Source organism: Pterocles gutturalis, unplaced genomic scaffold (genome assembly GCF_000699245.1).
Source record: "Pterocles gutturalis isolate BGI_N339 unplaced genomic scaffold, ASM69924v1 scaffold11199, whole genome shotgun sequence".
Classification (NCBI taxonomy): Eukaryota; Metazoa; Chordata; class Aves; order Pterocliformes; family Pteroclidae; genus Pterocles; species Pterocles gutturalis.
Window position 1 is genome coordinate 1 of NW_010128290.1, and position 25821 is coordinate 25821.

General features: G+C 40.0%; 1 protein-coding gene across 1 annotated transcript in view; it reads right to left on the reverse strand.

Moving 5' to 3' along the window:
• Nucleotides 1–2707: 2707 nt before the first annotated feature.
• Nucleotides 2708–25821, reverse strand: part of RTF1 (Rtf1, Paf1/RNA polymerase II complex component, homolog (S. cerevisiae)) — a 29912-nt gene continuing 6798 nt past the window's right edge. Inside the window, exons 2-17 of the mRNA XM_010079571.1 lie at nucleotides 22002–22149; nucleotides 20357–20561; nucleotides 18123–18237; nucleotides 16340–16451; nucleotides 15378–15513; nucleotides 14614–14791; nucleotides 11529–11611; nucleotides 10216–10303; nucleotides 10019–10126; nucleotides 9356–9433; nucleotides 8048–8169; nucleotides 7619–7676; nucleotides 6976–7053; nucleotides 5692–5787; nucleotides 5288–5399; nucleotides 2708–3519 (exon numbers count right to left, since the gene is read on the reverse strand). Of these exons, the coding sequence (XP_010077873.1) occupies nucleotides 3413–3519; nucleotides 5288–5399; nucleotides 5692–5787; nucleotides 6976–7053; nucleotides 7619–7676; nucleotides 8048–8169; nucleotides 9356–9433; nucleotides 10019–10126; nucleotides 10216–10303; nucleotides 11529–11611; nucleotides 14614–14791; nucleotides 15378–15513; nucleotides 16340–16451; nucleotides 18123–18237; nucleotides 20357–20561; nucleotides 22002–22083 (1758 nt within the window). The 5' untranslated portion in view covers nucleotides 22084–22149 and the 3' untranslated portion in view covers nucleotides 2708–3412. The remainder of the gene's footprint in view (nucleotides 3520–5287; nucleotides 5400–5691; nucleotides 5788–6975; nucleotides 7054–7618; nucleotides 7677–8047; nucleotides 8170–9355; nucleotides 9434–10018; nucleotides 10127–10215; nucleotides 10304–11528; nucleotides 11612–14613; nucleotides 14792–15377; nucleotides 15514–16339; nucleotides 16452–18122; nucleotides 18238–20356; nucleotides 20562–22001; nucleotides 22150–25821) is intronic.

Sequence of the window (25821 nt, forward strand, 5' to 3'; positions counted from 1 at the left end):
ATAGAAAAAACTGGAGAAAGCAATATGAAATTACTTATAGAATCATAGGATAATTCAGGTCAGAGGAAACCACAGAGAGGTCTCCAGACCACCCTTCTGCTCAAAACTGGGAAAGCTACAATGTTACTCACGGCTTAATCCAGCCTTCTCTTGAAAACCTCCAAAATAGAGACAGAACAATCTCTCTGTGCAACCTAGTCCACTCTTTGACTGTCCTAAGGGTGAAAAAGTTTTTTGTTACCTCTAGGCAGAACTTGTCCTGGTTCAACTTATGCCTGTCATGTCTCATTGTCCCACCAAAGCACACCCTGAGAACAGTCTTGTGTCATCTCATTCAGTAGCTTCTCTAAGTTCAGCTACATGCTTTAGCATCTTTGATTACAAAAGGAGTCTGGATTTCTACAAGACAAGCAAAGTCTGTGTTTTTAGTGAGAAAAAGGAGATGTGCAAATGAACTGACCTTGCAACAGGCTCTATTTGATTCTAGTGATAAGGAGCAGCTCCAGCCATTAGAGAGGGATTCAGGAGTCAACGACTGCTTTTGCAAAAGAGGGGGCTTACTTTTCATTAATTATTTTACAGTATTAGTATTTTAAAGAAAATCATCCAGACTGATCAATGAAGTGTAGTTTCTGAAAAAACAAATTCCAGACAGAAAACCCTTAGCACCTCAGATCAAGGGATAAACAATCAACCTTATTAAACCAACAAACCAAGTTTATTTATAGAAGTCTGTACAATTGTGATGAACTATGCTAGGACACCAATGAAACAAAGCAAACAAATTTCTCCCTCTCTAACGAGCGGGAGGTGTAGTCACTCACCTTTACATGCACTTAAAGGAAAAAAGATTACAGCTTTCATACACAGTTCTGTAACTACTCAAGAGTACTTTCTTGATGTATAATCTCAATACAAGAGGTGTGCATGGTAATTTACTGACTGTTGCCTCTCTTAAAAACAGTGTTTCAGCAGAATCCAGAGACTGAGAGAGGGTAAAGTGGCAGTTTCATAGTTGCAGATAACTAAGATAAAGTCCGTCATTCAGATCTTCATTCTAAACTCATTGCATCTCCTCTGTTTCAGTTATCTCCACTAAAAGTTACTTGCAACACTGTACGGGTCTCATCAACATTTTGGCTGTAGTACAGACTACTCTTGTGTTACCAAATGTAGAAGTTACCTAAAATCAATACATCAAGGGCAAGCATATTAAAAATACTGAATTTGAGTTAACTTTACCTTTAGAGACCACTTGTCACTGCACCTCAGAGCTCTGAGGCATTTCTGTGGAGAAATCAGTTTCTGAATCACTTGATTTTATGATTATTTCTGCAAAGTACTGGAGCGTGATGATTTTGAAAACTGGCTATTGCAAAGTAAGTTTAGATTTTTTAATTACAAATCTGTAACATCATTGAAGCTGTTGAAAAAAACAAAATATCAAATGCATATCTACAAGGTGAATCACGATGTCTCCTATGAAGTTATCATGGTAGATTCCATAAATCCACTCTTAAAAAGTTAAAAGCACATACACGTGAGAGCCTACTACAACTCCAGAGAAGCTGCTAAAATAGGCCAGCAAACAAAGCAGTCTGATTACATATTTACAGAATAACCCACACGTGTCCCAGAACTATGGACTATTCAGTAAATAAGTACTGAAGGATTCCTAATTATTTGTTTACATGGCAGATGACAGCTACTTCATAGGTTGATTGCCTTTTTATACACAGTTCATAGTATCAATCTGCACACAATTACATGGTGTTTCTTTAAAGCTACTATTAATAAAGAAAGAGAACGTTAAATAAGAACTAGATTAAAGTTTAATTAAGAATCCAATGAGAAAGTATCAAACACAGGTTTAAATGTAACCAGTGTATGATTTCAGAAAAACAGTCATGCTCTGACACAAGAAGAGCATCAGCATTTTCCCTCTTCAGGGTCCCCCAGAAACATTCCTATCCAGTTCAGTGCTTCAGTTATTATATACGTACTGGCCTGAGTAGGAACAAACACGTGCTTGCACGCTTACCTGAACGAGGGCCTCTAACCTTTTAGACTTCTAATTCTCTTTTAATTTAGTTCTTAGCTCCATATATTCAGTTGTATTTTTTTTTGGAAAAGTTCTTTGTTAAATGTCACTTATATTTACACTTTGATTTTTTAATTTTTTTTTTTACACCTGAGTGATAATTTAGCTGTCACCTTGCATCCAGTCAAATATTTCATAAAGCCATACAATTTTTGTGCTAGTGTTGCACTCCCCTTGTACCAGTTTATATATGAAAAATATGCATCAGATACCTCTCCTACATTACCCACTGACCTTTCTACCATGTCCTTACTGTGTCCTCCCCCTTCCACACAAAGTGATTTATTTTTTTTTTAATTTTTTGTTTGTTTATAGAAGCCCCATTTAAATGGTTCACAAAGCAAGAAACAAAGCAAGCTGGAGTCCAGTGAAGACATGATGACTTAACAAATATGTAATATTGGAGGTTTTGAGAAAAAATTAAAGCCCAACCAACGAGCATCCCAGGGCCATCCCAGAAAAAGCTGTTCCACTCAGTTACAGCTGGAGACTCCAGATGTGCTATAGATGACAAGTCCCACATGAAGAGCTGCGTGCATCTCTCTCATCAGTTAAGTGGAAGTAAAAAAGGGAACATGAAGTTAAACAGCTATATCAACCAAGCCGTTTTAGTAAGAAGAATCACATTTAATGAGTTTCTTTCTTGCAATTTCAGATGCTCAAGTACAGCTGGTAGAAATTCAAAACAGCCGTAAAGTACTGTGACAGACAGATACAAATAGTACTGCAGCTTAAAAATGATAAAAAACACCTGAAAAAAAGTCACACAACCCTCCCAAAAAAATATACACTTTGAACCTAAGCCAGTTTTTGAAGATTCCCTTCTCCAAAGCTAGGATGAAGGAGGAAGAAGAGGAGGAAGAAAGTGCAGATGACCTTCCAGCCACAAAGGTCTTGCGCCAATGTTTATTCACTGTGCCTGTGGTGGTATGTAAGGGGAGATCATCAAGCGCTGATTCTGCGGCCACCATTTTTCCTATGGAAATCCAGACCTCAGAGGCTAATACTGAACACAGAGTGGACCAATGAGCTGTATCAACAAAATAAAAACAAAACTCAAACTAAAAGAAATGGGAAAACCCCAAATAGCACAGATCCACATTTGTGAGGGGGGCAGGAGGAAAGGGCAAGAAGGGAGGTCTATACAGTAAATAGTTGAATGGTTTATGTTACAGATGACTGGCAGTTTTAAAGAGTCTCTTCCCATCTCCATTGCTGCTCCAACCCAGAAGGGAGAAGTGAAAAGGGAGGAAGAAAAGGTAGGACATCGTCATGGAGCATGCAGGATCAGAAGCAGCAGAGTGGGCATGCTCAAATAAGCCCCCGCCTCTTTTTGTAGTCCTCCAGGTTCAATGATCGCCGAGGGGCACCATCTTTTGCTGGTGGAGCCTTGGAGGTGATGGCCAGTGCCTTAGATTCTGTTTGGGATAAGAAAAGAGTGAGGACCAAAATACATGAAAACTACAGTTTTTTACTTGTTGCTTTTTCTGACAACTTCACCACAAAATCACCTTTGGCTTCTCTAGTATAAATCAGGTTAGAACTTCAGTTAATAATACCAGCAGTTATCTGGTACCTTATCTTCATAGATATAACATGTGCAATTTTGACTCTGTTAAACCAGCTTTCAGCTGATAAGTATATTTTAATTTCTTAAGAAAACTAGTCTGTAGCACACTGAAATCACAACACAAACAGAGCCTTCAGGCTCATTTCTCGGCTCTTTCATAAATCATTATCCCATGAGAACAGTAAGCACAAATAGACACATAATAAGTGGACAAAAGTTAAACTTCCTATCCACGTCTACAATACATGTTTTAACCAATCCCCAGGTTCTTCTATTAAGAAAGGAGACTGCACAAAGCAAGATGCCAAAATGGTGTTCTGTCCAAGAGAAAAAAAACCCAAAAACAAAACACCAAAACAGCCATACTTAAACCTCTACCTATATTGTGTGTCTCTCATTCTTCTCTTTTCAGTCCCCTTCCTGGTTTCCAGTGTCCTTTAGTGCCCAACCCTCACCTGCTTGCTAATTCTCTGAAGTTCATAACTCTCACTATCTGTTTCAGGAAGACTCTTGTTTCTGGCATCCTACCTCATTCTGCTTGCTTACGTCCAGAGTTACAATCTTGATCTAGCCTGGAAAGACAACCTCTCCTACTTTCCCTTCTTGACAAGGTTTTAAGTCTTTGTGCATTCTTACAGTACTTCCTAAATTGTTGGCCTCCAAGAAGCTTCAGCTCTAATCCTTCCAGTAATGCAAGTTGCACCAGGGGAGTTTTAGATTGGATATTATGAAAAATTTCTTCACCAAAAGGGTTGTCAAGCTCTGGAACAGGCTGCCCAGGGAAGTGGATGAGTCACAGCCCTGAAGGCATTTAAAAGACATGTGGCGCTTAGGACCTGGTTTAGTGGTGGACTTGCTAGCGTTAGGTTAATGACTAAACAATCTCAAGGCTCTTTTCCAACCTAAATAATTCTGATTCTATGACGCTAATCTGTTCTTGCCACACATCTCAGGCTCTCAAAGTCAAGATCACAAAAAGGAAGGGTCTGCAAGTTTGTGTCTATAAGCATAGCTTCACTTCCTGCCCAGTGATTTGGTTCCCCTAAAACTTTCCTTCAATGCCACCTGCAATACCAAAGTTAGGGTACAGCAACTTGGTAAAGCAGGAGGTTCAAAATCAAATGAAAACACTTTATCCATATAGCATGTGCACAGGTTATGGAACAGGACAACACAGACACCGAAAGCTTATCTGTCCTAAAAAGTGATTAGACAAATTAACAAAGCAGGTATCAAGGTAGCTATCAAGGCTTATTAAATACAACACTCTTGTCTGTTCACCAAAGATTATGAACGTCACAGATACTGTGGACTGGAAAAGTACATCAGAAAACACTCATTACCTCCTTTTCTCCCTAGACATTTAGAGTGAGGATATGGGGATATACAGGCTTTTCAGTCTAACACAATACAATACTTTTTGTTCTCTCAATGGATGTTACTAGCACACACCCCCTTCTCTTCAGTTCAAGATACCTGCCAAGAAGACGAACATGGAGTCCTTGCTCCCATTTTCAAAAGCCCATCAATGAATTTGAAAGAACTATTCTGGAAGAAGTGAGGTCTACCGTAACAAGCTGGACAATTACATCCCCAGGCTCAGCTGGAACACCTACCTGAACTGGGAACCTGAAGATCAATCTTTACATCAAAGTCATGCACTTTGAAAAGATCTTCTGAGAGGTCACTGGCTGATTTAGAGTTCACATCTTTATCCTTCCCTTGACCCTGAAATAAAAACTACAGGTAAGTCTCCATCCCTTATCTGTCCAGAAAAACAGAGATAAAAATACTTTTTCCCCCACTTCTGTCACAAACATACTTAGTTTAGCTTTCATATTGCTGGAGAAACTTAATTTTCTTTCCCCAAGAAAGAAACAGCTTTTCTTTTCTATGATAATGCTCTACAGGATCCCTATTTCTAGAACTGAAGCATGTACATCTACTATTAGTCACTAGCTTCCAGAGCAAAATGGTGACGGTAGGAGGAATGTAACAGAGACAGAAAATGGAAACTTGCCTTACTCATGTCCTTTGGAGCATCTGGTAATACACCAGATCCGTATTTTGCATTTAGCTGGGCAAGGATGGCAGCTTGAACAGCAGGATCTCTGGACTGCAGAGGCAAAAAAGCGGGGGGGGGAAGAAAAAAATCACTGTACTTAAATTGGCAAAAACTATACTGCCATTTTGTTAAAACAAATACCATATCCATGAATCTAAAACTCATACCCAGGAATCTAAAACTAAAAGAGGCTGTAGATCAGTTAGCCCAATCTTCAGGATCTCAGAGACAACTGAAATCATCCTGATACTTGTGTAATTCATCTGACAGTAATGAACTAAATGTTATCCTTCAGAAAGTCTTTCACTGAGAAAATGAGATATGGTTTGCTCCCGTGACTAGTCTTAAAACTATTGTTAGAGGTATTTGCTCTCAGCTTACAGTTCTAGCTGAAACACTCTACTAGACAGAAGAACTCTTCAGAAGACTATTTTCTTTACATAAGAGTTGCCTGCCATAATAAAGCTACTCACATGATTATTTTCTAATTAAAAATTATTTCAGAAATAATTATTTAATTCAAGTGCTACAATATAATTCCTTTTATATTCCCTTGCCAGTTTGTGGAGACTGATAAGAGCCAACCTGGCCAGTTTTGTTTTGGTGGTTTTGTTTGTTTTGTTTTGTTTTTGTTTTTTTTCTTCAAGTACTGATACCAAAACTGTATGCTATTCCAAAACAGGCCTCAACAAAGCCCGACTGCTTAGCAGTAGGAGCTGATCATTTTGTTATCCATCATTTCTATAGGGGGGTGTCAGAATAGCAGGTTTTGCCACAGTATCACAGGGGAAGTTTGTGTTAAACCACTTAATCCATCACAGGCCCAAAATGTCTGGTCTCCTGTCTCCTTTCACAGATCTTTTAGGAAAGTTGCAACTATTTAGAAGCAAAACTCACACCTAAAGCAAACTGTCCTCCCAGAGCTAACTAAATCTGAGTAATTCTACATAGAACTCACTAGAGAAGTCTAAACCACAGTTGCTTCTCCATGTACATACCCACAACACTTATGTCCTTCACACTTTGCATTAAAAAAAAAAGAATACTGCTTTTTCCTTCTTTTGGGATAGTGAGAGTAGGATCTCACTCTTCTTTATCTCACCCTAGCATCTGGAGCATTAATAGCATATGTCACAGTTGGGAATGAATACAAACAATATTTTCCTTCCTACTCTCTGCACTACATTGGTTTCTGTTTCTCTGCAAATTGCCTCAATTGAACTTAAGCATTACACTCACATTAGACACTATTGTGGGCTTGCACTGCCGCCTAGTAAAGGGATCCATTTGTTGGTTTTTCATGCTGTGACTTTCAGCCTGAAGAAGAAAAAGTACATGGTTTCACCCAATTAGCTATTTGTACCCTTGTAAATCCTCCCACAGCACCCCGCCCATGCTAGCACTCATCAGCTACATACAGTATCAAGATGAGAGGAAAACCAACACCACCATTACACATTTGAAAGATTTTGACACACTCACAGTCCTATGCTTCACAGGGCAAAACTGTCCTTATTGAATATAACACAGAAAACAGGTGCACAACTCTCGGAATAGTTAAGGCTTAATAATTTGTTAACAAGCCTTTCTTTTCCTTATAGAAGTGTCACTGCAGAGACTTGAGCATTTCCTTTACTGTTTTATTCTCTGAAGTCTCCTTTCTGATTTCCTTCCCATACAAAATATTATAAACAGTAACCTGCTGAGAAGTGAGTTGATCAAAAGGATAAAGCAATCTGCTTTAAAATAATGTCAGTTGCCTATATGGACAATTTTACAGATCTTTAAAAAAATTTAATAACTTCATCATGCAACTATCCCCCTTTGCACCCCCCCCTTTCCATCTTTACTTGTACAGAAGTATTAAATGAGCACTATTTACCACAAGAGCCTTCTCAGACTCAACGATATTCCACTCTCTATTTCTCTGGTTGATGTAACTGCAGGAAGAAAAAAAAGGAGGGTGGGAAAAAGAAAAACCAAGTGACTGTCATTTATCAGTTCCTACGCAACAAAACACCCGACAGCATTCTTACAGCTTCATTCTGATCACAAATTACTCTTATTGTAACACAACTGCTACCTGGGGTATGTAGAACAGAGTACATTTTTTACAATTTTAACTGAATTACAGATACAAGGAAGTGAAGATAGGCAAACACTAATAGAGCCATATGATACACATTTCATAAATATATAGTACATGAAAGAGAAAATCTTTCAGATAATTCATTACTGCATTAGTTTCTCTTCTCCATATATTTTGATATATACTATTTAAGAAAGAAAATTCCCAATATCTGCTTCTTACCTGATTGCAGAAATGTTTTTTGTTCGTTGACGATCCAGGGCCTCTGCTCTCTCTTCAAGTTCATTAAGCTGATCTTGAATCTGTTTGGCCTTATCTTGGTCCCCCAAGTCCTCAGCCATAGCCTTTAACCAAACAGTAACTCATTAGGCATCACTTTCTACCTCAGATAGTAGTCAGAGAAAGGAGGGATAGACCTATCAATCAGCTTGCTAACCCTATTCCAGTTGAAAATGTTCTACCACGTATGGTAAGAATACAACAAAGAGCTAAACTCTCCTGAACAGCTTAAGGCAAAACAGGACTTCTTACTCTGAAGAACTCTGAAAACCTTTGAAAACCCTTAAACTAAGGAAGACGCAGGAACACGAGTCCCAGCATGAGGCAGGCAAGTCAGTTAGATGATTTAAGTTACAGGTTTGATTAAAATTTAATACCACTATTTACCAGCTCAGGAAAAGAATTACTATTTCTGCAAGTGTCAGTTGCCACTTATTTCGGAGTTGGAGAGTCACCTACCACACCACCAGGCCAACAACAGTAGCTTATTATGCCACCTGGTGACAACAAAAAGCAATTGCACTCTTCTGCAATGGAAAACTAACAATTTACATATTCGTGCATATTAAATGATGACCAAACAATACAGTTAAGCCAAAGGATGCAGACCTAAAGATTAATACAAACTCTTGGTTTTACTGTATGTGAAGCACCAATGTCTTGACAAAGGACTGCACAAATGAAAACAAAAAAAACATATCTATCTTCAGAGATACTTAAGACTGCTTGTTTACTTGACTTCTTGGCTTTAGCTTCTCGGCACTGTTAGGTCTATTCTTTCCAGGAGATCTACAGTTCAGTGGCAAGTAAATCTTTCAGCAGCCTATTCTTTTAAATATAAATTACTGGCCATAAAGTGACAATTCAGTCACCCCTGAGTAAAAGACAATTTAAAATTACTTTTATTTTTCCTATTTTAAAAAGTATAGGAAATCAACTTTCAAAAGTTATTATGGGGCACTCTCAAAAAAAAAAAGAAAAAAGAAAAATAGTTTCTAAAGCAGAGCAGCTTCAGACTTTCTTGTTTAACGGACACAAAAAGAGACAGCTATAATTGTTGGCAATTGCCCTTAGAAAAAGAATGCAAAAGCTTTAACCTGGTTCTAAGTGTTCTGAACCCAGGAATGAACCTTGAGATCCACCTTTTAGCTGCACAGTTAAAGTCGAGCTTACTGCTGACTACATCCAGATGAACTCTAGTTCTTCAAAATCAAAGACTGCATTAAGCTTGCACCCATCATAATCTCTCACCTTCTCCTTTAACAGCTGAGTTTTCTTCATAGCATAATTTGGAGGTGCTTTTCTGAACCTTTCCTTCTCTTTCACAATCTGTAAGATGCAGGGGAAACATCAAGAATATGAAAATATGAAATGTCTATTTCAATACTTGGACACTAGAAGCAACAGATCAGTATCACCTAACAAATGTTCTTACTGTCACAAAAATTTACTCATGCTGTTTCTCTGCTGTATTTTTTAATGTGAATTGGTAAGGAGTTACAGCTCCATTCCCCTCACTTGCAACCTAGAAAAATCTGATGCTAATCACATTTGGTCAGTATTAAGCAAGTATTAGACTGCAGAAACTGTGATAAATGCATCTATAATGATGCTGTTAGCTTTTCAGAACTTAAGAACTAAGTTGCTGTACTCAGGTTAGGAGTTCAGAGCTCTGCAACGCAAGTTCAAGAGGAGGTAACAGGGCACAAAGGACGAAGTAAAGCAGAAGTGAGCACCCAACAGCTGGATCACCAAGCTACTCTATCCAGTTATGCAACTTCATCTTGAGCCTTTTATTTTCTTCTTAAGAAGCAAATACCATGAACAGTATGCTTTATAACAGATAGCACGCTACTCCACAATTTCCTGTCACCTTTAAGCACTGCCACAGCCTCACTAGACCACACTGTTTACCTCCTCAATGTCCTGGTCATTAAACTTGTAGTTGAGGGCTTCTTTGATGGACACTTCCTTCTTGTTTATCTCATCTAGTGTGGGTAGCTGCATCCCAGCAGAGAACATCTAAACACAAGAGACAAAGAGGTTACTTTGCACTTAAAGTATCCTTCGCAGAAGGCTGCTAAGAAGAAACTGAAGTCAGGCAAACTTACCGCTTCCTTCCACTTCATAAACTCACTTTCAGTAAATTCCTGATTTGAGACAAACTCCAAACGAAACACACGCGAATCGCTGCCATGCCTGCAATGAGAAAGTGTAACAACATCCTTCTCTGATGGTACAGAGTTGTGATCCTGGATCTATAGCTGTAAACTGATTCAAGCTGCCCCAAAGCAGACACTTAAGGCTAGTCTTGTGGCTTGTGTGCTATCTATTCCTAACTTCAGTGAGGTCAGCCACAGTTCCGGAGCCTACATCAGCTACTAGTAGTAATACAAAGGGAATACTAGACAGTGAGTCTGCAGGAAACAGTCGCTCAGTTGTGGCAGTAAAAGCCTCAGGAGGAAACGGAAACAGACCTCCCTAACACCTAAACCTTATATAACCTATTTGGTGGTCCATGGCATAACCTTCGGGAACACCAAGCTCCTTCATGTTTGGACCAGAAGAAGTAACCTTTAAGGAGTACCAAGTTATACAATGCTGGAGCCAACACCTATCTAATTTTCATTTGTTGGCCAGTCAGAAGCCAGAAATCCCTAAACATTTTCTGCGGAGCGCTACCTTTGGCATTCCCAGCTAAACTACTATACTGCTAACAGCCAATACTAGAATTAGTTGCCATGGTGTAAACTTCACTCAAAGCATGGAGCTCTCTCCTGAGGTAACCTAAGAAATTATTCAATGTTCACAATGGATTTAGATAAGACTTGTTTTTTTACTCCACACTTGCACCCACATGCATTCTCCACGTGCCTTCCTGTTTCTCCCAAATGGTTAATGTCTTCTTGTCCTATCTCACCAGGATGTTTTGTATGGTAACTGTTAAACTTCACCTCATGATCCTTTTAAGGGCCATAAGAACAACTGAGAAACCTGATGCTACATTCAGCTTCCTCCCTCTGAAGTACTATTTAATATTGTAACATATATGCCAGACCCATTCACGTATGCCTTTAAATTATATATATTTTTAACACCTGATTATAACAACAGTGGAGAAAAGATATAAAAGAGCATTGCAAAGCTCAAGAGGCATATACAAACAATCATGGGTTACTAATGCAAATGAATTGCTCAGATGTCAACACAATCAAGTCCTTGCATGAGATTTTTTTAATAATTTCCATCATGACTAGGGGAAAAAAAAAAAACCAAACAACTCAACCCCAACATTCTAGCAGTAAGCAGCATGACAAGGCCCAGTCTACTTTATATCTCTCACCTCCAAACCACTCACAGAATCTTACTTGCTACAAAAAGGACACCGGTTCGTGAACTCACGAGCATTACTTCGGTATCTTACCGCAACTGTAGTCCTTTGTTTGTCCGGGTACCACCAAGCTGGTAAACCTTTGCAGTCTCTACCACACCCGTTATTTCAGCAACCTATATCACAGAGTAAAATACACAAGAGGAAAGATGCAAGAGGGGTTTTTTGTGTTCCTGGAACATATCTAGCATATTCAAGCCTATTCACTAGAGATCAAAAACCTTAATCTAACTAACAATTCATAGAATCATGGAATGGTTTGGGTTGGAAGGGACCTTAAAGATTGAGTTCCAACCCCCCTGCCATGGGCAGGGACACCTGCCACTAGCCCAGGTTGCTCAAAGCCTCATCCAGCCTGGCCTTGAACACCTCCAGGGATGGGGCATCCACAGCTTCTCTGGGCAACCTGTTCTAATGTCTCAGCATTCTCACAGTAAAAAATTTCCTCCTCATATCTAATCTAAATCTGTCCTCTTTCATCTTAAAACCATTTCCCCTTGTCCTATCACACAGCCTCACAAACTTGCTAAGGGTGCACTCAATCCCACTGTCCATGTCGCCAAAGATGTTAAACAACACTAGTCCCAATACTGACCCCTGAGGAACACCATCCATCACTAGACTCCACTTGGACATCAAGCCATTGACCACAACTCTTTGCGTGCAACTGTCCAGCCAATACACTATCCACCAGGAGGTCCACCTATCAAATCCATGTCTCTCCAATTTAGAGACAAGGAGGTCAGGTGGGACAGTGTCAAATGTTTTGCACAAGTCCAGGTAGATGATGTCAGTCGCTCTTACTTATCCACCAATGCTGTAACCCCATTGCAGAAGGCCATCAAATTTCAGGCATGATTTACCCTTAGTGAAGTCATGTTGGCTGTCACCAATGACATTGCCTTAGCATAATTTCCAGGAGGATCCGTACCTGATCTTGCCAGACACAGAGGTGAGACTGACCAGCCTGTAGTTCCCCGGGTCTTCCTTTTTCCCCTTTTTAAAAATGGGGGTTATGTTTCCCCTTTTCCAGTCATTGGGAACTTCACTGGACTGCCACGACTTCTCAAATATGATGGATAGCGGCTTAACAACTAAGGACCCTGCAGATGCATCTCATCAGGTCCCATGGACTTGTGCACCCTTCAGGTTCCTCAGATGGTCTTGAACCTGATCTTCTCCTACAGTGGGCAGCTCTTCATTCTCCCAGTCCCTGCCTTTGCCTTCTGCATCTTGGGCAGTGTTGCTTGAGCACTTGCTGGTGAGGCAAGAGACTCATTGAGTACCTCAGCCTTCTCCATATCCCAGGTAACCAGGTCTCCTGTTTCCTTCTGGAGGAGGGACACATTTTCCCTAGTCTTCCTTTTATCACCAACGTACCTAAAGAAGCTCTTCTTGTTGCCCTTTACATCCCTAGACAGATTTACTTCTACCAGGGCTTCAACTTTCCTAACCTGATCCATGGCTGCTTGGACAATTTCTCTGTATTAACCCCCAGGCTAGATGTCCTTGCTTCTACCCTCTGTAGGCTTCCTTTTTGTGTTTGAGTTTGTCCAGGAGTTCCTTGTTCATCCATGAAGGCCTCCTGGTGTTTTTGCCCAACTTCCTCTTTGTCGGGATGCATCGCTCCTGAGCTTGAAGGAGGTGATCCTTGAATATTAACCAGCTTTCTTGGGCCCCTCTTCCCTCCAGGGCTTTATCCCATGGTACTCTACCAAGCAGATCCCTGAAGAGGCCAGAGTCTGCTCTCCTGAAGTCCAGGGTAGTGAGTTTTCTATGCGCCCTCCTCACTCCCCTAAGGATCTTGACCTCCACCATTTCATGATCACTACAGCTAACTAAGGTTGCCCTTGAGTTTCACATTCCCCACCAGCCCCTCCTTGTTGGTAAGAACAAGGCCCAGCATAGCACTTCTTCTTGTTGGCTCCTCTATCACTTGGAGAAGGAAGTTATCATCAACGTATTCCAGAAACCTTCTGGCTTGCTTATGCCCTGCTGTGTTTGTCCCTCCAGCAGGTACCAGGGTGGCTGAAGTCCCCCACAAGGACCAGGGCTTGTGAACGTGAGGATGCTCCTATCTGTCTATAGAGGGCCTCATCCGCTTGGTCTTCGTGGTCAGGTGGCCTGTAGCAGATCCCCACTATAATGTCACCTGCCCCTGCCCTGCCTTTAATCCTGACCCATAAGCTCTTGGTCAGCTCTCCATCCATCCCCAGGCAGAGCTGAATGCACCCTCACTGGTCACTGACAGAGAGCAACACCTCCCTCCTCATCTCTCCTGCCTGTCCTTCCTAAAGAGCCTGTATCTTTCCATTCCAGCACTCCAGTCATAGAAGCTAACAAGAAAGTAAGACTCTTCAGTGTACGTTATCCAGTACTGAATTAATTGCTTCATGCATCACCTTTGAGTTGACAAATTATACCATCTGAACGCTTAATGCAGTTTTCCATCTCCTTAGTTCGGCCGTCCTGAGCAAATAATGTACACTTTCCTACTTTTTCTATCTCCTTTTCAATTAAGGCTGGTTTGGGTTAATGTATGTCCCAAATGAAATACACCAGTGCTGCTCACATATTAAACACAGCCCCTCTGGGGGCCTTTTAAATGTAATTTTAGAGAATGTTACTGCATCCTATGATTGTGCAGTTACAGCAATGAAACAGAAAAGTAAAACTGTGTTCTCAATTACATTCTCTTTTGAGCCACACTGATGCATTAGAAACGCTCTGTAATAAAAGAACCAAGACCACACAATAACTTGGGAACATTCCCAGAAACAAGGAGTGAATGTTACTCATCCTTACTTGGTCAAAGCAGAGTCCTGGACTCTAGTTTGCAATACAAACGATGAGACAACACAGCATGAACCAGAGCTGGAAGAACAGGCTTTGTTAGTGCTCCCTCTCTGACTGAATACATCTCTTCACCTAGCTGGTCCCATAGATTTATTCATTTTTAAACCAGCCTCCTCCACTTCTTTCGCAGCAATTAGGTTTTTTTGTTTATAAGCAATCTTTTTATATTAATCACTCAAACAATCACAAGTACCTGCAAATTGCTAAGCTGGGAATATTACAGCACTATAAAAAGAACTAAATCCCCTGTAAATAAACTCACCCGATAAACAGGTTTGCTGTTGTGATTTCCAATGCCAATACGGACAAAGCAGCCAGTGACTGTCTTGGCAAAGAAGGGCATATGACACCAGCGTTCCAGCTTGTGTCGTGATAACCGTACTCTGTTCAGTTCTTCAGGCAAGGACACTGGCTGGGACTTAGGAGGAATTTCTTCTTTCCTGATTTGGGAAAGGTGAGAAGGAACAAAAAAAAAAGTAGAGACATAATGACGAAAAAAGGGATCCTGAGCAAGGTGCAGCATGAGTGCTAACTATTTAAATTACTAGTAAAAGGAATGATTCATCATGCACTAGTTGACTGTAGATATGCAAATTTAGCATTCATGAGAAAGGCTTAATGCAAAGTCCCAGACTCATTACCCACTGCCCCCACTACCACAGAGCAGAAAGATTCACACACCAAGGCAGTTTATAGGCCAACGCTTTAAGATGAGCCAGCACGTATCTCTGCCCTGCTAATACGCCAGGCTTCTGTGCCTGTTAAACAGCAGGACTAAACAAATCTGTAAACAACCATGTAAATGGGCTAAAGGCAACAGCAGGGAACTGAAGTTGCCCACATACCATGATACAGAAGCCAAAGACTTAAATCTGAGCAATGCAAGTGTGCCCAGAGGCAAAACCACTTTAGAGACACTGAACTGCCCCCAAACAATCCTCTAAACCAGCACGTGCCTATGTAAAGTGGATCTCTGTTTTTGAACACACACTCACAAATAATCCAAGTCCAGAGTTTGCTACTTACTCTTCCTCTTCATCAGAGGATGAGGATCTAGATGAGCGATCGCTTTTCTCACTAGACTTATCATCCTCCTCCTCCTCTTCATCATCAGAGTATACTTCACTAGTTTTTAATGGCTGTTTTTTTGCAAGCAATTCAGCTGGAGAAAGGAGGAGAGAACAAGGAAAAACAAGCTGTAATTTTTTTTATGAAAGCTTCCTTTTACAGATGAAACCTTATTGTTTTACAAAAAAAGGGGCAGAGAGGTGTGAATTTTACACTAGATACAAGTGCCACATGTTCAAATCCACTAATGAGCTAAGCACTGCGTTGTATATATTCAAAGAGAGAAATCAAAGTATTTAAGGCATCTTAAATCTCAGTTGTACTTATCTTCAGTCTCCCAAGCTGACTGCATGCAGCAATACAGGATGGGCATAACAACTCGACATACAAGATAAAACTTATTATGAGACAACTCATTGTTATTTTGCAAGAGAAAAAAAACCTCATGTTTGGAGAGGAGCACAATAAAACCCAGTAGAGTAACAAAAAGGGTTGCATCAAAAGTCTGTGGCAAGACAGACAAGATGATGTGCTAGTGAAGAAACAATCAAATGTAGACAAGGTAGCACAAGTACAATAAATGTGGTTTGGATGGTTCAGAGATTAAAATAACAGAATCTCAGTGACCAATTCAAATACACAAACTAAACACTACTAAGTGCCATTCAATGGAATGCGATTAAAATTTTCTTTGTTTTCAGACCATTCCAGGGAGGGGTGGGGGGGAGGAATAGAGCATCAGTGGTATCAAACAATACCCTACATGGTCATGTTGGGCAGAAGAGCAAGGCAAACACAGACATGGAATTCAATCACTCCAAGGTGTAGGATTGTTGCATTAATCAGAAACAGGAAGCAGCATTCTCTGAAAGTGGTAATAATGCCCCAAAAATTGTAGCAGTAGCAACACGCTTTCATACCTGTTCTGTTCTTCCTTTTCTCTCTTTCTGCTTTTAGCTCCTCCATTGCCTGAGATTTCTTGTCTAGCTTCTCATCCCGCTTTGATCGCCGCTCTTTGTTATGTGACATGACCTAAAAGTGCACAGAAAGTCCCTCAACACCAAGTGCAATCCAAAAATTGAAATGCATTAAAACAAACATTGTTTGCACACCTTGAAAACTTGTCAAATAGAAACTACTAACAAACTCCTTTTTGAAATCAGTTTTTTTCACATACATTTTTACAGAGGCTAGGGAGAGGGAAATCTAAAGCATATTTCTTTTTTCTACTTCGTATAAAAAATAATGAACATATTTACACTTCACCATTTCTGCCACCAAGTTTTAGTGCCAAAACTCCTCCTTAAGAAGCTAAAAAAAAAAGACTAAAGAAATAAAATGGAAGTAAATCTGCAACTAACAAGTAATGAGGAAAAATTGGATTAATATTCTTCTCATTTGCTCCTTCTGCAAGGCCAAATCAAGACACTTGTTTTCACTCAGTGGCCAAGAGAAAGGTTATGTTAAATAATATTTAAAGCAGAAATAAAGTTGTGTGTAAAGTCTGCAATATGGATTCAAATCTTAAATGTTTTAAGTCTTCTAATATTTTGCACTTCTAACAGGTCTATCTGGAATACCAGGTAGCACATAAAGCAGCTTCTGTAATAAGCACAAGAGCTGTAATAAGCATAAGAGATAGACATTTGAAGTAAGTCAAAGTAATTTCTAGAAGGCGCTGTAAAAGTACTCTGCATAAGATCCTTTTATATATGCATACATGTATATGCATCTAAACATTACGTGTTATATATATGGACAACATAAGTATATACACACACATACATATATGGAGTTGAGAGAGGTAGGGAAATGAAATTCACTCCACTTAACACGTGCGTAAGGGAAAACTCATCTCACCAAATTTGATTTAAGTGTTAATCATTCACTTCACTAGAAAATAACAGAGTGAGTCGCCAGCTGGAGACATCCTCCTCCATTGCACAAAGAGAGAGGTGACAACAAGTGCAAACAATCAACTAGTTTTCAGATAAAAGTTCAGCTAAAGTTCAGCAAGATGAATCCCATCCCATTCTGGGAGCCTATCTGTCCAGGCTTTATAAATAGTTAAGGGCAGGATCTTAACCATTTGAAACTACAGCCAATTCAGCCCTTTGAAACTACAGTTGCATTACAGAGGCCTTACCCCAAAAACTGGTATTACTCTGTTTCTAGTACAGGTGGAAAAACTATAAAATGACATCTATTCCTCCTAGCATTCAAGCTTTTCCTTGACATCCCTACCAGTACAAACTCAGCATTCTTTCCATTGCACGTGCATGCAAAATAATTAAGACAAGAGCTGAGCAGTTTCTGGCCTGCCCTCTCAAACTGTCACTTGCAAGGAAGACTGCGTATGTAATGTTTCAGACTGAATGACAGAGGTTTGGCTAAAGGATCTGCAAAAGGTTGCTTTCCTGCTCTCATATGGGAGGACTATCACAGCCCTAGATATAGCTGCAACTCTGCATTTTTTCGTTAAAAGGAGTTATCAGTGCACCCCTCAGCAGGCCAAAGTTGTTAATTTCTTTAAATGAACTAAAAGGGCTAAAAATAGCTTAAGCACATAAACGAACTAAATTCTGACCGGCTTACTACACTGCTTGACATTAAGGGAAAACACCAGGGGCAGAGAGAGGCAGCATCCTATCTCCTATTGCCAAGGGAAAAGGGTTTGTTGCTAAGGACAGTTTCATTTCCTACCTGGGATTCCTGGATCTGTGTGAGTTTTTTCTTCTCCTGCTCTTCCTCTTGCTTTTTCTTTTTCTCTTTCTTTTCTTTCTTTTTTGCCGTTTTTAGTTTCTTCTTGATTTCAAATCTAGTAGCAGATACAGAAACAAAATAATGTGTGAAAGAATGTTCTTTCTCCCCCTGAGTGAGCGAAGTACAACTCAGATGCTATTTCAGCTTAAATTGTTAAAAGGCTGTAAGGAACACTTCCACTGCTTGCCCCAGATGAATAACCCTTTAACACTATCCTGCACCCCATTTCCACATCCTCCCTTCCCCAAGAAAAATAAGGTGAAGAAAAGCCGAGCATAGAGAAATGCAGCCTTACAGACAGCTAACCTAAAAGGGCTGAGGAGACCACACAGTAACGGCTACTCCCCAAAACACCGTCCTTACTCCATCTTCATCTTTTCCAGTGTAGTGACCCTTGCATGATGCCTCCAACTCTAAAAACAATTGACTACTTCACATAATTTGAATCTCAACAGCTAAAACCTTGGTTGTTTAAAGCCACTATCATGATAACTTTTTTCATGCTTAACGTCCACCTTTCTACTGGCACTGGTCCTCGTAAAAATGACTTCAAAGAAGTCACAGTCAGTCCTCCTTCACCAGCTACATTCCAGTCAGACTCAGATAGTTTCTGCAGTCCAGTTTAGGCACTTCCATTACTACCTTCACAAAATATGCCACCCTGAAATCTTATTTTCAGCCATTAAAAAGTAGTGATTTCACTGAACCTGTCCTGTGACAGATTCCACTGCACCACGGACTGGTTTAGTGAAGTGTGCATACTGACAAGCACAAGGAAAAAAAAAGTTCCTTAACTTACAATAATTGAAATTCAAAATGTGTTATCCCCATGCATATTACACAGTCCCTTCTTCTTAAATTCTGTGCACCTGGATTATATAGACAAGAAACTGACGTGCCAGATGAGCTCATTGCCCTTTATGCCTTTAACATGAAGTATAACACACAGGGCACAGGCATCATATCACACGAAATGCCTGCTGTAATCCCAATGCACTCACAGCACAATGTACATACAAAGAGCTACACAGAAATTTGAAAGATTCAATTCACTGTAAAGTTAAATAACTACCACTCTCTTTAGTTCTACCTGCCAACTCCTTTACATAGAACAGGACAAACTCGTTTAAAATTAAATCAGTTACTCAAGAACAGACTGTTTAGCTTGTTTGTATCAAGTATTCTCCAATGTTCATTCTAAAAGAAAGACATTCAGTTACCATGGAATAGTGAAAGAAAAGAAAGAAATTTGAAAAATATGGTCACTTTCTACCTGAGCTAAATCCATCCTTCACTCATTCTGATCCCTTTGAGGAGACCAGCAGACTAGAGAAGACATTGAAAGTAGTATTAAAACCACAGACAGGCAGGCAGTGCTCTAACTATGGCTTGGACAAACGGGCAGTCTCACAGTAGCTTGTACTGACATGATTTATCCAACACATGTCAATCCTCTAGAGAAATGTCTCAGCAAGTGAGAAAAGAAAGAAGCCAGTGAAGAGGGAAAAAATGGAGAAAACTTGCCGCACATATGCCAATCTCTTCTGTTAGACACGTGGGAAGAAAAATACCTTTACTATAAGGAAGCTGCTTGGCAGGACAGTTACAGTAACAAACAAAACCACAACACCTAAGGTAGAAATCCACAAACAATCCCTTGAAAATGACATATCCAATACCACTCCTCATTATTTCAATATCTCTGTCTTCTGTTAGGCCCCTAAGCACCTTCACACCCATACAGCGGCAACCCTAACACTGCTCTGTGCTTCACCATTGTTTTCCGAAAAATTCCAGAAGTTCATATGCACCTTACTCTTTGTTTGCCTTTTTCCAAAGTATCAGCATGCAACAGTTAATACAGAAAAGAGAGAAGAGAAAGCACTCCTTCTTACTGTCTGGCATCAACTGTGTGAAACAGTGACATGGCTACAATGGCAGCTGACAGAACCACCTGTATTCAACAGCTGAGAAACCTTCAGAAACTGACTTTTACAAGAACACACAGAATTCCTGAAACTAACTACAAAGACAGTTTATGCAAAAAATCTACAATGAAGCTTAATATACTTTATAGTGCTGAATGCTTGGACCTCAACCATGAGAGCAGTCAGCATTCTCTCCATACAGCCTGTATGAATTTGCTACCAAATATTAACAGATATAAAATTCACCTTCTCTTTAGCACTTCTCTCTTCTCTATCCGGTTAAACAGCTCCTGCTCTCTCTCCTTTTCTGTCATTTGTTCCAGTCGAGCTCGATCTTCTTCATCTCCCATCAGATCTTCTCCATAGCCATCATGAAATTCCTCATCTTCAGATGAAGAATCTGAATCTGAGCTAGATGAGGAGCTGTTGCTTTCCGAGTCAGAGACTTCTCCTAAAACAAAAATACAAGGTAGTGAGATTCAACTGGAGCAAACCCCAACCACTTCATTGTAGCAGGTTAGCAAAGGATATCAAGAATGAACTTTGCGCTCCTCTTCCACGATACTAAAAGCATATAGTGAAAACTAAACCCAAGAGGAAATACTCTATTACTGTAAGATATGCATGCTAAAAAATGATGAGTGGTACTACATGCGAACACAAACTGTCTAATAGGTAAAAATTATTAGTAGAATAAGCAAATTTTAGGAGACCTTTTGGTTAGTGTGTTAGAGTCCTACGGTTGGATTTCTATGTTTATATGCTTATGTCCCTGAGAAGTTTCTTGTACATCTGTAACTTTGTGTGTGCACCTCAAATGCCACTACTAACCACCACCAATACTCCTCACTATAGCAACCTGAAGAAACAAAACTAATCATTTGAAGACTGCAACACTATGAACTGCTACATCACCAGATAAAGTTGAAACACGCTACCCTCAGGACTGGCAAGGCCATGATGCTGGCTCCATTACTGTAACAAGGCCCCCCAGTTACACATGGGCTTAGGGAACAGCTGACTCCCCAATAATATTGGGTAACACTTCCTTTAAACTTGATCCAAGTCCAAACAGCTTGATTATCTCACCTAATTGACTACATTACACGAAATCGCAAAAGCAGACATCAGGATTCTTTCTTTCACATTGATTCTGGTCTCAGGATTTCTGGAAACTTCCAGCTTTGCAAGCTTACACTGTGAAAAACTTCTGACTTGTAAGCACTGATATATACAGGTTCAGTCACTTCATGCTTTGGTCTGCCTCCGCTGTGCTTAATATACTTAAAACTGTAGGCTCCTTCATATTCTTTTGTAACTTTCTTTTTTTAGTACCAACTGAAATTGCAACTAACCACCTGCAAACCTTCATGGGCATGATGAAAACAGGAAAGAACACAGGAAGTTTGCCCAGCATTGGAATATATTCAATATTCATGAAAAATAATTCTGACAAAGTTATAGTAATGATTTTTCTTCTTCTACATCAGTATACACCTCTCCCTTTGTCATCACAAGAAGTTTGCAAAGGGAAAATACGTCAATGGAAATAAAGGAAAATGCTACCCACACTACAGATGGGAGAAGCTAGAAGAAAGAAAATAATTTCCCAGGAGAAAGTCAAGTAAGTAATGGCATATGTCATACACTCTTCAGTTGAAAACAGTATTTAGTGTTCAGTTTGTAATGGCATGCTTACAGCAATGCTATATTTAATTATATGCACATCAAGTCATGGCAAGTACAAGAGTCATGCAGACTACCAGGAACACAAACAAAACTCTTTCAAGGTAGTCTTTAACATCACCATTTAACACTACTCTTCAGTGCATACAAAGGGGTAACTTCACTTGGAATTACACTGTAAGTAGATGCACATGTGTTCTCTTACCCTCTTCAGGTGCTGAGCTCTCAGCAGAGCTGTCTTTATCTGAGCTGCCTGAAGAGGCAGCTTTGTTCATCTGTTTCTTCATGGTTCCTTTCTTCTCTGCCTTACCAGCTTTTCCCTTTTTTTTGTTTTTAGACCCTCCAACAGTCCACTGCAAGGAAAGAACCAAGAAAGGGATCATGAGATGTGAACACCACTCACCTCCTTGAAAACACTAGAGTAAAGACAACAGAGTAACAGTCCAATACCTGACAGCAACAGATCAATCATACAAGGGAGGGGAAGGAGAAAAAAAAAAAGCCAATAGGAAACTTATCAAATTAAAGCATTATACAAGGTTTTGGGGGTTTGGGGGGTGGGGTGTTGTGTGGCTGTTTTGGTTTTTCACTTTAAAAAAAAAAAAACAAAACACAAAACCCCAAAAAACAGTTATCAGTGCAAGCCAACAGTTGGTAGGACACTCCTTTTGAAAACAATGAAGACTCCAGAGTCTGCAATACCTGCCTGCAGAAAAGAGGTACTGAAAACATTTTCCTAGGAAAATAATTTTAAACAAGTGTCCAACCGCATTTGTAAAGATTAGCTTCAGTTTACTACTCTTAAACAGAAGCAACAAATGTGTTTCCAAAACCAGTTTATTCAAGAGCAGATTTTAGATTTCACAAAGGCACGCTGATTATACATGATAGCCTTTCAAAAAAATCTCAGTTTTACCAAGAGAACACAGCATCTGTATTTTTAATGCAACAAACCGATAGCACACTCACTCACAGACTGTAGTGCCACCGCCTGCGTCTATGTACACAAGTCAGAATCAAATCAGAATCACAGAAGTCAGGGAAAAAAAATTAAAAAAACAATTGTCAAGTTTTAATATTAATTTTCGCTTAATATCATACCGTCAATTAACTTAGACTGCAGTTTCCGAGAACAAGACTCCACACACATGTGGGTAGCAACTTTAAATCCCAAAGTCCCAGGAGAAGAACTAGTATTTACCTTACAGTGTGATTTCTTATTAGAACTTTTGCATTGCCCCAACTACCTGGGTAAAGTCAGAAAGGAACTGAACTAGTAAGGATTGCCTGACTATTCTTTCAAGGCTTTACAATATTTTGCATTTCACTACCTCTCCTAGAAATTCTCCAGGCACAAGACCTTCAGGGATAAGACAGTTTCTTTCTAAATATATACATACATTTTTTTTTAGACTGTTATCCTCTTCATACCTGTATATTACTCTCAACTTTAATGCACATTGCCATCTGTTCAAGCATGCAGTCTACTAAAAAAAATATATTCCTAATTCAAATGAGCAACTACTCTTTTGCATAACTGAGATCTTGTGCTCAAAATTACTCTAACTAGAAAAAATAAACTTTAGATTTGACCTCAGGTCCACACAAACTTCAGGCTTCTCACCTATTTACCCCCTCCTGGAGGATGAACCAAGTTGATCCCTGCAGGCAGGAATCATTCCATCAAATTTGATGACTTCTTCTGCCTGATTAGGCACCATCTTCAGAGAACCCTGGTGTTCAAATACTCTAAATGAAACTCAACCGAATAGTTAGAAACTACTACCTGATCTACTAATACCTTTAAAATTTCCTAGGTTTTGATTACTCTTACACACAGCTTTGAACCTTTCATATTACCACCTGCTTCATCATAATTTTTAAGCATCAGCTGTGTATTCAAAAGAATCTGTCAAAGGCCAGGAAGTTTTCTTTTTGGACGTAAAAGTACAGCTACCTAGTGGTGAGCCTCCAATTGCAATCCACACCCTATGCAGTTACCCCCATCTGTTACAGAGCATTTAGCAGGGAGGTGCAGAGTCCTCTGAACCAGGGATGCAGAGCTGCCTCCTTCCTAAAGCACTTCTTTTCAGTGTTCAAACACTGAATTATACCTTGCATCAGCACGCTGTATTGCAATAAAGAAGCACAGAGAAAGCCATAGTATACCCCATAGTTACCTCTAGACCTTGAGAGGTCATGCTGAGATGAAAGAAGTTAAGATCAGATAAAACCAGCAGGATTTCACTGGTTAATAAAATGTTTAATAGCTGTAGACACATGCGTCACAGATCACTGTTCTCAGCCTTTGACTCACAAGCAGAATTGTGGAGAGAACCTGGGTCCAGGAAGATGGGACAGAAGAGAAAGCTCTGCCACCCCCTCTTGAACAAAAAAAGTAGTAAAAAAAATCTGCCCTAATCTAGGAAATTTTGCTTTGGTTTCTGCTTCACCCTGGAGATTACATTTCGTATCACTTTTGTTTATGCAAGTGACCTCTACATCTTTTAAGTCACAATAACTGGTTGTCACCTCCTATTTTCAGTGCTGCCACAAAGCACCTCACCCAACTCAGGCGCTTCAGGGGGGTTATTCAGCTACCCCAGTCTCTCATGAATGCCTGATCATTCCCGGTACCACTACAGGACAAGGGTTCAAACAAGCCTTAAGGACAAATAAATCATCAAAACCAGGACATAGCCAGTGTATAAGGCTCTTTTAGGCTCACAGATTGCTCTGCAGGCTCAGGAACCATCAGTTGTCATTTGGAATGACCACTCTGTATCGTTCAGAGAGAGACTAGCCAATATCAGATTTCTTCTTACAGCAGAGGAAGACATAACAGAGATCAGCAGGCTTGAGGGGCAGGGGAGAAGAGAATACTGTAAAGCCATGAGCTGCATGGCAACCTGCAGTCCAAATCAGTCTTGAGCCCCTTCTTTACACTCTAGCACACCAGTGGAGATCAGAAAGGCAACAACATGTTTGCATGTGACATCAAGTAAAAACACACAGTTAGAAGCATTTGTTTCCTCTGTTACCCTTACCTACATGCATCTCAAATAGCAAATAACAACCATATTTTCCAAAATCTGTCCTCTACTGCAGCTTCTCCATGTTCACTCTTCCATGCTCCACTTGGAGTGGAGGAGTCAACACTCCTCACACACTTTCCATGACTATAACACCTCCACTAAACAGTCCCTCCTGTCACTGCTGCTTCCTCAGCCACCATCTGGAGCCCTCCGTGGGTCCAGACACAGCAAGTTAATAAACCCATGCAGAAGTTTGCTGCAACATGGCTTTCTGCTTATTGTCTAGTATTATCAAACAACAGAGCTTTACGGTTCATTCACAGGAAGTAGCCAGAAGAGCATTTCAATTTTTCCTCTTGCTTCAAAGGTTCACAGTGCTAATAGCTTACATATTTCCCCCAAGAAGTCCAAGTTCAGCCACAGTGCACAGAATGGACTGCCAATAACAAACGAAAAAAACACATTAGAAAGCAGCCTGATTTAGAAGTCAACTTCTACAAAAGCAACTACACATAATGACTGAAGAAAATCATTTATAGCTCAGCAAACCTGGAACATATTTCCACTAGGGAGATTAAATGAGATTGAAGAGGAAAAAAAGAAGAAAAAAAAAAAAAAGAAGTGAGATCTGAGAGTGCAGAATGCAGAAGAATTGCTTTACCCCTGCTGCTCAGATAGTTGCTATTTTCTTCCATTCACACAGTACCTAAATGCATTATTGTTGTGGTTTAGAAAGGCCAGAGAGACAGTCCTTTGTTAAACACCTGGTGGGCTAAGGCAGGGACAGGGAGGGTTTCACTCACCACTTAGGGTCACAGGCAAGAAACTGACACAACTTGTGAAGAACAAAAAAACCAATTAAATTTATTAACTATTTACAACAAGAAGCAAGATACTGAGAGAGAAACTACATCTTAAAAAGGCACTTCTCCCCCACCCCTCCCTTCTTCCCAAAGCCCAAAGGCTTTGTTCTGTACCTTCTCCCCCCTC